A 14,861-nucleotide genomic window follows, 5' to 3' on the forward strand; every position below is an offset into this window, starting at 1 on the left:
GGACAGATTCCTTTCATATCTTATTGTTTTTTTCTCCTCACTTGCCTATTCTTTCTCCTTTCATCCAGTGCAGAATAGTTACTTTGGTTAACCTCTCTGCGTTTCAACTCTTATTTCTATATCTGTCTCTCTCTCATGTATTTCGCGTCGCGGTACAAGACCTCCAGTTCACATCGTAGCAATGATTAACTTCGCATAGATATGTAGAGCAAGAAATGCTACGGACTTTTCAGATGCTTCAATCAGTCACATAAAAATGTTAAATCAATCAATCAAACTGCTTTCCGTGCACCAAAGTCAATAATGCAAAGCCCTGTGAAGAAACGGACATGCTTACTCAGTCTCCATCCGTATAGTGGCTCGGTGACTACGACGTCCTATTGCTAAGGATGAGGTAATGGGACCGAATTTCTACCGCGACGGCACCATTCTACAGAGTATTGCATAAGAAAAGAAAAAGAACTATGATGCCCTTAGATTTAGAATTCGACGTCATCAACAGTACTGCGTATGCCACTAACGGCTGAACAGCATCCCCTGTTGTAGCGCCAACAGTGGGCCGCCACACCTTAAATATTACAATCTGTTTTATTGCTCACTAAATCTCCGATTGGAAACACACGTCGTAATATAACGCCGGCGCTTAGCGGAAGGTCTGAGACCCTTTCGGCAGCGCGATCCACCCTAGACGCGTGTGATTAGACAAAGGACCCCGTCCGGCGGCGACAGCGGCATTCGCGCTTGTTCCTCCGGAACCCGAGAGTGCGCCGGCGAAAGCTGCGCCGAGCCTCTTCGGAGTGATTGCACCCCCGAAGCTGAGCCTCGCGCAGTGCAAACACCTTTCATCTCGGGCAAGGCTCGGACAAACACAGCACTCGCCAAACACAGGCTTCAATTTGCGATTCCGCCCCCGTTCTAGCTCACACGGTTTTCCTCCTCTATCCTTCTACCCTTTCTCTCTCTTCTCGGCTGCTCGTTCCTAACACTCCATGCCTTTCGCGCCATTGGAAACACGTGGCCCAGCGCGTGCTTCACGCTCAGCTGGTCTCCTGTGCGCTTGCGGAGAAGCAAGCGCAAAAGACGAGTTCGCGATTAGGCGCCGCAAAGCCGGCAAGCACTACTCAGTGCCTTACCGCATTTTCAACCAAACTGCTCATGTTCTCTTACTTACTTTCTTTCTTTTTTTCCTTTTCGTTCGTTTCTTTGAGCGGCCTATGCAGTAAACTTTGACTTCGAGTTTTCCGCGTGACGGCGCTGATGAGAGGTTCTGTTTACCCCGAACAACTGTTTGCGTTAAATCTAAGTGCTTCGAGGATGCTTCAGTTAAGTAAGACTAAGAGCCTGTGATGAATACTAACAACAGCGTCGCCATTGCCGTGTTTGCAGAGTCACTCATGGGGTGGAAGCATTGTACTCGGCTGCACTTCAAAAGCGTGCACACTTCATTGAGTTAAGCATAGAGTAATAATAATAAAAAAGCTCTGGTAGGCAATGAATAATGATAATGATACTCAATAAAAGGTAGCATCACTGTAAAAAAAAATTGAAACTGACTCCTGCTAGATCACGTTGTAGTCTATTTCTTAGTGTTATACCATGGGTGTACCGTGTTGTATTTTGTGCTTCTGTATAGATTTTCACTACCCCTATACTGATGTTATTTTCGCGGCTGCAATTATACCACATTTTTTTACAGCGAAGTTGTTAAGGACTAGGTTCCCCAGGATCGTGTCCGCGTGTAGAAAAAAAAGGCTATCATCACCAGCATAAGCTTTGGTTACATGTGCGTGTGGTTTGGCTCCGTGTGCCTGGTGGTTTCACGCCAGTTGTGCCTTAGCACAGGTGCCAAACGGATGATGAATGGCCCATTGTCAGACCCCTCGTCACCGCCGATACCTCTTTCACATGTGTCACGATCCTCGGCGGCGGCACGTCCCACCAATCGTTGTGCCCCTTTGTCGCGCGAGCGCTGTTATCAGCAGTTGCCCTTTGGACTCGCTAGTGGTACGGACGCTACCACATCTTCCAGGATCCTGACGTCAGGATCCTGATGCCGAGCAGTGTGCCGCGGCTATGAACGCTGCGGCCCATACGCTAGTCTATGACGATCGGGTGGACTTGGTGCAGCAAACGCACTACTTGGCCATCGCGCCGGGCGAAAACAAGACGTCGGTGTACGTGCTCTTTGACGAACAGACGGAAAACGCCCAATATTGTTAATAATGATAATATATGGCAATATATATGGCAATTCACTATGGCAATAATAACTATAGCAGACCCACCGTAGCCACAGTTTCGTTGGCTTCCATCTTCACAGTAGTAGAAGAGCTCTCAATTAAAAAAAACTTTTTTTTGCTTTGTTGCACCACTTTACAGTTTGTACTTTGTGTAGTTGTTGCTGCATTAACATAGTATTTTTCATAGTAGATTACTTTATTTTATGCTGTAGCTATTCAATTTTGACTTCTTCACACGTACATGCTGTAACCACTTTATTTCGATGATCTTTCATGAGAACGGCAGTAGATGTAGTCTTAACTAAAATAAGTAAGCTATGCGACCGTTTCACCGAGTCTTTAGAAAATAGGAGATGGTGTCGTTTTAATGCTGTAGGCCTCTACTCAATGCCGACAGCAAAGACAGCACAGCTGCTGACTGCTGTTATGGCTTAGTGGCTGAGGCATTCCTACTGCCCCGCACCGAGGTCGACAGTTCGATTCCGCTAAGTTGCGGCTAAATTCTTATACGAGCGAGAAAAAAAAAGAAAACGTTTGTGCACCCAGCTTTGGCTGCACGTTAAACACCCAGAGTCCAATACTAATCCGGAGCCTTCTACTAAGCGGCCTTACTCAAATGCCTGTGTTGAATTCCAAAGTTAAATATCATTAATCAAACAGGGGTGTTGTGAATAGCATGTTGACCCCTCGTTCAAAGTACAAAACTCCTTAGTCCCGCAGTAGGATGCTTTAGTATATAACTTCTGTATTTAACTGAGGCTAGAGATTATGTCCTATATTCAGGAAAGTAATATTCCCCATTTCATTGCTTATAAAATCTCGAGCGACGAAGTGCTCGATCCTGTTTTTTACAATGGTTTTTGAAACATTCACTTGCACAGCTTCGCGATTCACTGCGCAACGTTATTAATATTTCGCAGACACCTTCTTCGCGTCGCTTTTTGTGTTCTTCTATACGGCTTGGAGATTCGCTCCGACATAATTTGAGACATAATTAAATCACCAGTTTCATCCCCTGTTCCCTTTATTGCATTTCTTTCAAACGAATTTAAAAGGTTTCACGCACGCTGATGTTCCGGATAAAGAGATTTAATGTATCCCACCGAAGCGTAGTACACGCATTCAGCCTCAGGTGTATGCGACGATTCCGGGACCAATCCGGGAGCTTCGAATGGGTCGAGGTGCTCATTTTTGCCCGCGAGAGGGCTGATTCGGGCAAAAATTCTCGAAAAAAAAATTAATAAACGTGCATGGCGCGAGCGCGTTCTGCGGGAGACGACATCGACGCCAACCTTTGATCTCGTCATCCGAACTCAATTATACTGGGCTCCCCTTGTTTGAACCTCGGAAGGCTTTTGATCTCACAGGATATTCCTTGCGCACTTCAATGAAGGCAGAATTCAAATGACCGAGCTCGTGCCGGATATCCTCAGCTTCTGTCCTTCTCTTTTAGAGCTCTTTATATTACTGTTTTTTTAACTTTATGTGTAAAGGAAGAGATTATAAATGCGTATTCGTTTCAGACCCGTGAACCTGTTATATTTTATATTCAGTAAATGCATCTGCAAAGTGATACGCCGAGCGGACTTCCTCCCGCTTTTTGCGCTTTTAGGCCCCGCGTTGTCCTTTTTGTGCGTCTGCGCTAATTAGGATTCGTTGACTTGATGGAGTCTTATTCTCTAGAACAGAAAGGAAGCCGGCACTTGCGTCTTTCCTAAGTCAAGCTGCGTTAAAGTTCTGTCCTTCGCGCGACGCCAATACGATGGTAAGAAAGCATGTCTACCTGGAATAAGAAATATATATGGGATAAAAAATGGTGGATTTCACGCATATGCACGAATCGGTGATGAGGGAAGCTTTCTTTGATGTTTACTAAAATGTCTTCTCTTCACTTCTCTTTCTTCAGTTCTGTGTAGCTCAACGCCCTTCGCTCAATGCACGCTCTATAGTCCCATTTTGTTTGCGCTATAACTTCTTTCTCCACACTTCTCTGTAGCGCACTCCTTCGATTTTCTTTTGCTGACTTCTTCACTTCTTGCCAGTTCTTCTGCTTGTCTATCCGGGCATCTACCCAGTGCAGCAAACCCATTATGATGATATGCATATACGGCCATGAATGTCTACGTACCCAGTACCACGACCCCGTGGAGCAAGTTATTGCATACTCGGCAAGACAGCAGCCAACAGTCAACATCCGCCAAATGGAGAGCAGAGGCTAAGAAAACTTCGCTCTAAAAAGACAGAAGCGTTAAGTTTACAAAAGGGGTATCGAGACACAAGAAAGTAATTCATAATATTAATCGACGACGACGTCATCGTCGTCGTCGTCATATCGGTTATAATTATCATCCTTAATTTATGTTCACTGCAGGAACGAAGGCATCGCCCAAGCGATTTCCAATTAGCCCTCTCTTTTGCATCACCTAGTTTCATTTTACGCCTGCAAATTTCCTAGTTTCAAACACGTCACCTTATCCACTGTCATCCCGTCCGCGACTGCATTTCCTTCCCATTTAGACACGGATTCCATTACCCTAGCAGACCACCGGTAATCTCTTCAACGCCATTACATCATTTGCCCAATTGCATTAGCTCCCCGTAATCTGAATTTGAATATCGGCTATCTTTGTAACTATATATATCGATACCGCCGCTTTCCTTTCTCGCAAAGTTGAAACCATCAGTTTTCGTTCCACCACTCGTTACGCGGTCCTCTGCTTCCGCTAAAATTCCATTCTAATGAGCGTTCTCTAGATGTATGGGGATCGATATGGAGAGTGACGCGATCTTCGGAACACTTGCGCTAAAAACAAACAAACAAGACACAAATAAAAAACAAAACAACACAAAAAGCGCTTAAGCGATTGCGCAAAGTTTGATTACCTGACTAGCGATTAATCCAATCGCAAACTCTGGAGACCTCTCTTGCGGGTTGCGGCGTCACCCTATGGCTTCATTTCACAGTGTGGGGTTGCACCGTACGGCTCCTATGTGCTTTAAGAACCATCGGCTAGAAACGCGATGGAAGTGCATCAGCAAAAAGCCCGCATCACGTGACTACCCCGTGGTTTCCCGGTACCGATAAACGCAAAAGACCAACGGCACATCTTAGGTACATGGTTATTATAGTTGTTATTTATCGATTGATTTATGAGTGGAAGTAGCCTCAAAGTAATGAACACATCATAGAGACTTGCGGGGGAACAGCATTATATGGGAAATAGATTAGAAAAACATGGTTTTACAAAAGGAATGGCAACATGTTGCTAGAACATATAAGGAAAACAAATAAGAAACGTATATTATGACAATGTCATACAATTGAAACTATTCATAAGAGATCATAAGAGCCATGTATAAGGTCAGAATAATATGTGCTCGTTACTGCTGCGTTTGTAATGAATGTTGTTGTTCTGGCTGTTAATGAAGCGCGCATTTTAGTGCGGGCATAAATAGAACGTCTGAAGGTAATGCAATGCGATATGTTATTGTTATGCTGGGAATCACAACGAGAAACAAAAAGGAAAGGGGGAGGGGGGGGGGGGGGGTCAGACGGATTCGAAGTATTTTCGGAGGATTCTTTATGTTAAGGCTCAAAGTTAACATTATTCGAGTGTATAGTTCTTGTTTTCTCAATATGCCAAGTTTCAGTATGCATGTTCTGTGCTATCTCTCTGCGCTGCTGAAATTCTCTGCTGAATGGGTCTGAAGCATCGCCATGTTCTTCATTGGCTGTCCACCACGTTTATCATCATTCTGTACTCACATCTGTCCTTCTGTACTCCCATTCTGTAATCCATCGCAAAGGGAATGAAAGAGGACATCCAGCACACCTAGCTGTAGTGATCAGAAGCTGTGCGATCTTTTAGCATACTTGCTCCTTATACAAGAATGTTTACTCCTATAAAGTTACTTGTCATGGTGGCCCAGTGGTCACGGTGGCCCTAGGCCGCAGTGGTCGCATTTTGATGGCGGTGAAATGAAAGAACACTCGTGTATCATTGTTTGCGTTTATAACGTTAAAGAACGGCAGGCAACTGAAGTTAATCTGCAGCCTCTCCACTAAAGCGTCTCTTGTAGCCGACATCTTGCCTTGGCATGTTGAACCCCATCAATTAATTCTAGATAGTTTCCTCTTGAGTTCGCGCAGCCAGATCTGTAAGGCACCACTAGAGGCAATTCCCGCAATACAGCTGCAGTGGTGGCCGATCAAAGATGCGCAATGATAAGAGCGTTACTTTTCCTTGCTGCGACAGCACTGTTTATTTCTATGCGATATCCTTCTAGTTTACTCGCTCGTCTGTTATTCGATATGCAATTTACACACAGTATTTTCTTCCTAGCTATGTCGTTATCATATATGTATGCTAGTGGTACATTCCTGAAAGCGGTTTCCTCTATCTCACGTCATCGCCCGCTATTTAGTTTCATCATGGATTCCCTTCACTGTACAGTACCGCTGCGCATACACGGTCGTGAATGAACTATTACACCATACAAAGACTTCGTCTACCAAATGCAGGATTGAATCATATTTCATGCATACTAGATGTGCTGGAAATAATAGAATGGTAACGTTAGGGGGTGTCGAGACAGTGCTTATAAGCTATGCTTTTGGTGACGCTGCTATTACGCAAGAAAATAAACATATACCTTTGACGCACGGACGCGTCGAAGGCACCGTCTCGCCAGAAATAAAATCCGCTCTATGAAGACCACCGGATCATATATATTTCTCATTCTTTATTAGTTCAAATAGCCAATTGCACCATCACATCTTAATAGTCATAATTGGAAATACACAATTCCCACCATAGCACAGCTTCGCTGGTCTTCCATCTCCACCCCAGTGCAAGGGCTGACAATTTTTTTTTGTAGCTTTTTTTTTTCCTTCCCGGAAAATAAAAGTATTCGACGACATTGTCGAGTCATGACATGACCAACCTTATTTACCACTGCACTTTCCTGCCCCAGCCACACGCCACACTACGGATCCAAACACGACCACGGCCCCAAGGAGCACTCCGCCGACCATTTACATAAGTGCACAGCCGACGGTATATCTATGTACCTTCCTTGCCGCCGCACATTAATAAGAGAGAGAAAGAAAGGGAAAGAAAGACGTTAATAAGACAAACAGATAGTGGTAATGCAAATACGCGAGAAACGTATAACCACACAAGAACCGGCAGCTGCAAGCGGCTGCGGCTGCAGCCAAACAAAGAAATGCCAAAGACAGAAAATCCATCGACATTCTGCCGGTGAGCTGTTTACTCGACTTGGCGTCACCGCAGGAAGCGCGCGTATACAGTTCGCGTTCAGTGCGCGCCCGACCAAACGCACCGGGGAAGCTCGGCGAGTGCGCGCTCCGCGAACGGGCGTTCAGACACTCGGCTTGCCCGTGGCTGAAGAGGTCGGCCGCCTAATCCGGATTCTGCTCGGCCGCCGGCATCGAAGCCAGCAACGAGGCATTTCACGCTCGGCTGAAGTCCCCAAAAAGCCCGTCTCGGGGAAAAGCCGTCCAGAAGGCACGGCACGCTCCAGAATCACCGGATTGTGGCCGATTTTGGGAACCGGGAAACATCTCCTTTCCCCAAACCCTCCCTCCCCCCCCCCCTTTTTTTTTTCTTGTTTTCTTTCCGCGCTCTTCCGCCGCCAACTCTTCCCTGGCCGGAGCTCTGTTCTCCGTCAGTCTGAAGTTTCCGAGAGCTCACGCTGAGTGCGCGCGCCGTTGGATCGCTGCGTGTACTGAGAGCGATAGAACGAGTGTTGCGGCGGAAGCCAGCCGTGTTGTGTTATATGCGGCGCGTAGTGTAACGTAATGCTCGCGGGCACCTTTCGATAATTTGCATGTTCGATCCGCCTCCGCCGAACTGGCTGAGGCAAAAGTTTTGCCTGCCTTCGTCGACGGCCGCAGCCGCCGAGGTTGGTGCCGGCTCTCCGCTGCCTGTACGAACGAACCGCGCGGTACGGGGATCGATGAGTGCCGGCGGTGCGCAGATTACGTCCTCTCCAGCCAGCGCCAGTCGCGTAGCCAGCCGGGGCTCGCAACGACCGCAGGCTAAGGGCGAGGAAGAGGCCCTCGCTGCGGTTGACGCTATGAGCTCGTTAGCGCTTCGCGCCCATTCGAATCTCTCTCTCTCTCTCTCTCGTTACGAGGTATTGGTCACACTTCTCGGCACAATGCGTCCGATCACAGCGAGTCTCGAATAGTGTCGCAGCCGCTTTCGTCGATTCCCGGTTCTCTTATTTGCGTTGGCCTGTCTTCCTACTCGTTAGCGCGTTGCCTATCTTCTCGGGAGAAAGTGTACGAAAAATGTAAGCGAAAGCTAAACGCACTATCGGACAGCGCTAATGGTTCTCTGATTGGCCGGGCAATGGAGTTCTGCCTTTCGCGGTGTATATAGTGCTACTGCGTCCGTTGTGTTGCGTTGCTAAATGTGAGCCCGCGCTGTTCTCGTATATATACCCTTGCGAGATCCAAACGGCGTTAAGTGGAGGGAGTGGGTGAGCAAATCTGTATTTTTTTCTTTGTCCGCTGCGCACTCACAAGTGGTCGCACTAACGATTTCTGGACGTTGAACGTACGTCCCGGTGCAACCGGAAGTGAAGGCGTGTAGGAGCTCCCAAAGCGTTCATGCGGGGGCGGATATCATTATTCTTGCGACAGAACGAGAATAGTAGCAACCAGGCAAGGGGAAACGGCGGATGAACTTCGGAATAATGGAAGCCCCTGTAAGTGACGCTTCGTAATCGTAGCTGAGCAGTTAATAGGCAATGAAGAAAGGTTCTCGATCTTTGTCCACGAAGCGTGCATGAGCATCGGGCACGCGGTGTGCGAGGAACGTTTCCCGCATGGTTCTCGCTAGTATAGCAATACTTAAACTTTTTATGTCTACGCTCCTCGAGTTTCCTGAGGCATTGCCTTAGGCATCTTGTGGAACGAATGGAAAAGAGGTGCAAGTACTGCGACCACTTCGGCATCCATGCCAAAAAGAACGGCGTGTCACCTATTTAAAAGAGAGAAGTTGCGACTGCTCACCGCGCAGCAGTGAGACTTTTTTTTTTTTTTGTCCATTGCGTATGCGCAAGTATCCGCGTCTACGAACAAACAGTTTCGTTTGTTCTTTTCCCCTGTGCTCTCTAACTTCAGGCTGCAATGCCCCCAGCACGTCTCAAGCAACAAACTCAGCAACAAGTCATTTCAAGCTCTCAGCGTTTTGATTAACTGTTTTAAGCATTTTACAAGTTCAAAAATAAACTTGCTGTGTAAATTATCCCCTCACGTGATTTCTACACAAGAAATGCGCAATGAAAAATGGTTTGTAAATAAGAAAAGGATTGTTCATTTATTAATAATGAAATACTAATAATAATAATAATAATAATAATAATAATAATAATAATAATAATAATAATAATAATAATAATAATAATAATAATAATAATAATAATAATAATAATAATAATAAAATTATTTATTAACTATACATAAAATTATTATGAAACATTTTCGCCTTTTTTCCATAATGAGCGCTGTTCATCTAATTCTACATTGTTACCTGAAAGATCCCCTCTAGGCGTTATTACTTAAGGATTGGGGTTACAAGAGGAGTGAAATAGTTATTTGCTGTTGAGTTTGTTACAACGTGTGATGCGCGCTAACAATTTACATGAAGTAGCTGAAGTGGTGGTGGCTGTGATACCGCAAGAAAGGTGTTACCTGCCTGTGGCTATTCGAGGGAAACGAAAAAAAAAAAAAAAGGTGCAAAACGGACGCCCATAAGGACGCGCGAGAGTACGGGCTACGTTTAATCAATGACGTACGAAAGAGGACGCACGTGATGGTGACAAAATTTACGATACCAGTGTATCGTGACCAGCATGAAGTTCTTTATACAGTCGAACCTCGATATACCGAAGTTTTACTTGCAGCGAAAAACTTCGTTATATTGTGAATTTCATTAATTCGAGGTTTCATTAATTCAATGAAACTAAGATCAGGAAGTAAAGGTAGTTCGTTACATCGCGAATTTCATTAAATGAAGGTTTCCCTAATTCAATAAAATTAAGATCGGGAAGCAAAAGTAGTTTGTTATACCGCGAATTTCGTTAAATTGAGGTTCTTTATGTCGAGGTTTGACAGAATTTTGTTTCCCTTTTTTTTTCTAGGATAGCGTTGGGAAAGCTCACCTGCGCGGACGCGCACGTCATGGCTGCCAATGGTGCCCAGCGAGTTCGTCCCGAGGCACCGGTACACGGCGCTGTGCACGTCCTCCTTGAAGTCCTCCGCTCGGAACGGGGGCAGCACGAGGGAGCCGTCGGCGCGCATGTGACGCAACCCCGGGACCTCGTGCAGCGGCTGACCCGCACGCGTCGACCACGTGACCCGCGGCGCGGGCGAGCCGTGCACCACGCACGGCACCACGGCGCCCGTGCCGTTCAGGAACTCGACGCGCGATGGCGGCTCGTGCAGGAAGTGAGGCGCCCGGGGCTCGGAAATCGCCGCCACTGGTCTCGGAGCCAATGCTAGGGCAAGTCCTGTGGGAGAGCAGGAAGAAGAAAAGGGGAACGATAAGCATTGCACGAATCGTACTGACGTGGCCTCTGAGATCGTAACGGCGGGCCTTTGCTCCCGTGCGATCTCGGAGGCCACGGCACAGAGCGTAAGTTTCCGAAAAAAAAAAAAAAAAGATGACTCGAGGGAACTTTGGGGCTCGCGTCTACGGGAGCTGCAAGAGTGGCGCTCCGACTAGCATGGGAATGATGCGCAGTGCATGGATGTGCCTAAACTTCGTCCTTGTGGCTTCAAACGGCTTGGTGACTTGCAAAGTGATCATTACGAAGTAATCATTTCCACTAAAAGGTTTTACTGTAAGTGCACTAATTCGCAGTGATTGCGCATGTGCGCAGAGCCTTATTGCCTTGCCGTGTTTGGATAAAAAAATACGATTGTTAATTTTGGTAACGTAGAAAGTTAAAACTTAAAAATAACGCCACAATAACCTCTTAAGCCACAAGCACAGAGATTAGACAGATCCATGTAATACCGACGGTTGCCATCGTATCTCAACGATTGTACCGCCAGACTACACTTAGGTAATTGTTTTTAGGAAACTGTGGCTCAGAGTAGTAAGAGGTTATTGTCACGGTTGTCATTGATGATGGCGAATGTTGTGGTGGTGTTGGTGGCATAGTGGCTTCTTTGTAAAGGATAACCCCCAGTGCGTCGTGAGAGCAGCTAAGGTTTCCGGGGTCATGACAATTAGGTAGCATAAAAAACAACAACAATGGCGGCCATGACGTTGCATGTTGCTTTGGCCGCCTGCAGCATGGCGAAACATACGGTACAACGAAAACGTGCAGTACGGTTCCCCCATTACTCTGAGGGGGCTAGAGGATGCAGACGAATGAGTGACGACGAACAGGAAGTGGAATTGAGTTTCTGCAGAATTGTGCGACTTGCTCAAGGTGAAACAAAGCTAAACGACGCGAGCAATAGAAACACGTAAATATAGCAAGAGTGAGCGGTGTAAGGAAAGACTAAGCACGTAAGTAAGAAAATGAGGTAAAAGAAAAAAAAAATCAAGGGCACGAAGAAGAAAATTAAGAAGACGGAGAGAAATGATGGTGTATAATGTGAAGAAGGCATGAAACTAAGATAAGGTCATCTCGTATGGAGAATTATAGCCTTAAAAGTGTCGTGAAATATAATAATCCGCAGGTCTACGAGCGAGAGAAAGCTCAAACTATGAGAAAAAAAAACGATAGAAGTGCCAAAAGTTAACTGTAACCTATGAGCAAGGGAAAGCTCTAACTAGAAAAAAAAAAACGAAAAAGAAAGAAAAAAAAAGATTATTTTCGTTGTTTGTGGCCTTATTTCGATAGTTATTTGTTTACCTCCTCACGTATTTTTATTGTTTGTTCTTTTGGCTAGGATTCTGGGCCAGAATTAACAAACACTTGTTACGCTAGAATTTTTTTAAAGAAAAAATATTAGCCAATCCGGATGCCCGACATATCATTAGTGAAGGCGGCCAGCCAAAGGCAAGGCGAAATTACGAAAGAAAAGCTTTGTGAATCTGGCCCCTGGGTTATCTGGCCCTTTCAGAGGCAAAACATTCCCCTTTTGCACCGGTATTAAAGAAGTTTCAGCTATTCTTAAGAGGAGCTGGTCAGTTGGGACAACAAACATGTTAGCGAAGCTGCCTGGCAGTATGAAGCAGGTTTACGAGCCCAAAGCTTCGTTACCGAGCTGCATCAGAGTTCGCAAAGCTATCTTCATTCGTTATAAATGCTTTTCTTTTTACTGACGACCCAATTATGCTGATTAGATGGTCATGTTACTGTTGAATTAACATGTTTCAAATTTCCTCTCAAATAAATAAATAAATAAATAAAAATAAGAAAGAAAAACGCAGGGAGCCGGGCCTAAAGGTGGATAGGCCTGACAAGGTGTCGTTTTGGTCGGTGAAGTGCTCCATAATACGAGCTGCCTGCTTTGTGAATATGGAATCAAATGCTTAGGAAGTGATGCTGTGGGTGCGAGAAGCTTATGTGAGCGCTTTGGCGGGATAGCATCTTGTATGTGGCATCGAATAAAATGATTTTGTTCGTGCTTCTCACATCCGAGTTTCCCAGCGAGAATAACTAAGAAGAGTGAACCGTGAACGTCTTGAAGAAGGGTCACAACAGTGGTGTAGAAGGAGCATTGCAGAATTTTTGAAAACACAAGTGATCAAATATATAAGAACTATAAGAACTACAGAATTATGTGGTGCAGCGTCAGCTGGCGTGTTTTTATTCTGCCAGTCTTCATTTTTACGTGGTGTTTACAGCCACAAGACTGTCCCTAAAATATGGAAAGCAACCGTCGGAAAAATTCCGAGGGAATACGTCTCCCCACTGCTGCAAAGCTACCGGACTGAAGTTCTCGTGGCATGAGCAATAGGTACGCTCATTCATTTAGCTATAGGTCGAGGTGGGACTAAAGGGCGCAGGAAATGCCGTTGAAGGGCTCGAATGTCCCGAAATCAAAGCAGTCAGTTCGATTCATCTCCCTGGGGTTCCAAGGCAGAGAAGTCAATATGTTAGTCATGTCACCGTAGCCACCTATACGGGGGTCGCGAAATCGTAGATCTGGCACTCGTTAATAATTCTGTCAAACGGAAACCTTGGGACAAGCAAATCCGTCTTCCTTATCGCAGGGAAGGACCTGGGAACTGTCAAGCGAGAGCGTGTTCTTGTCATTTTTCTTTATTTCGTTTCTTGGGAAGATTTGTCACAGCAAACAGCGAAGGCGAAACGAAGGGCGTTCTTGGAAGTACATATGGACAACGTTTTTCGTTGGTATAAAGAAGGTGTTCTTAAGCTATGCGTGTACAGCAACTGATGTTGTGTGGCTATATTGCATTGCAATGTTTTGTTAGAGAAGTTTCAAAATGGCTCGCGAATGTTGTAGGCCACCCACTACTATTCGAAATAGAGGAAGCGAAAGAAAAGGCTGCTTTATACGCGTTATACGCATGGAAAGCGTCAAAATACATACGAAGACATGATCTGTGGTTGAGACAAAAAATATTTTCCATTGTCTTTCCTGACTAAATCCTCCAGGTATAAAAGCATTATTTTCAAAAAAAACAAGAACGACTAGAAGAAGAAAGAAAGAAAGAAAAAAAAAGAAAGAAAGAAAGAACCAAAGGAATGTAAGAATGGTGTCAAAACACACCCTGGATACTTCATACAGCGCGTAAGCGACCAAGGACAGTCAGAAAAGGAACAAATAAGCCAACAAAGAAGAAACAAGGTTATGTGTGTTGTTCTGATGTTATTTAATTGGGACGAGGACTCGTACTTAAATATATAATTAGGTACAGTGGACTTGCAGTTCATCGATTCTGTGTGCCTATAGCAGAGTTGACGGCATAATAGGAGGCAACATGGTACAAGGTACACAGTGCTTACAGCGCTGGTTATGGCGAGGTGAGAAGGCGGAGAAGCATTTGATTTAAAAACAAAAATCTTTAGTCCAGAAGTCACAGAGGGCCACAGTTGATCATAGTAGAGCATGCATGAGGCATTCCCGATAGCGTAAGGAAATTAGATATGCTTTGTAGCACCATCGCGAGTGAAAATTCGGAGTCCTCGGCAGCCCCGAAAAGTTTCAAATTGATTTAGGCGCGGCCGTGGAGAGCCTGCTTTTGGAACATGCAATGCATCGACCGAACAAGCTGCAGGTACATCGGACCTCTCTACTTCGATATAAATGTATGGGCGATAGAAAAAAAGAAACGACAGAACGAAAAAAAGAAAACAAACAAAAATTTATTTTCACCTTAAACTTGATGTCCAAAATTTTGATCGTGGTTACATACGTAGCAAATACGTATTAGAAACGGGGGTCCCAGGCGTCGGGTGCAAGTCCGTTTGAAACGTTAGAGACAACATTCATTTAGACAAAATGACGGATAAATATATCTAAAGAAAGCGAGAACAAAAAAAAAAGAAGAAGAAAAAGACAAAAAAAAAGACAGAAGGTTAAAAAAAAAGTGACGTCGTAATTCAGGGTCGGGACCTTGGGTTTCGCCCATCAGCAACTGCGCAGGGATTACAGTGGTGCTA

At 45.2% G+C, this 14,861-nt stretch overlaps 1 protein-coding gene across 1 annotated transcript in view; it reads right to left on the reverse strand.

The window, feature by feature from the left end:
* Positions 1-9,389: 9,389 nt before the first annotated feature.
* The window catches only part of LOC125944634 (Down syndrome cell adhesion molecule-like protein Dscam2), a 66,066-nt gene continuing 60,594 nt past the window's right edge, over positions 9,390-14,861 (reverse strand). Inside the window, exons 2-3 of the mRNA XM_049665171.1 lie at positions 10,434-10,781; positions 9,390-9,394 (exon numbers count right to left, since the gene is read on the reverse strand). Coding sequence (XP_049521128.1) covers positions 9,390-9,394; positions 10,434-10,781 — 353 coding nt within the window. The remainder of the gene's footprint in view (positions 9,395-10,433; positions 10,782-14,861) is intronic.

This window comes from Dermacentor silvarum, chromosome 4 (genome assembly GCF_013339745.2).
Source record: "Dermacentor silvarum isolate Dsil-2018 chromosome 4, BIME_Dsil_1.4, whole genome shotgun sequence".
Taxonomy (NCBI): domain Eukaryota; kingdom Metazoa; phylum Arthropoda; class Arachnida; order Ixodida; family Ixodidae; genus Dermacentor; species Dermacentor silvarum.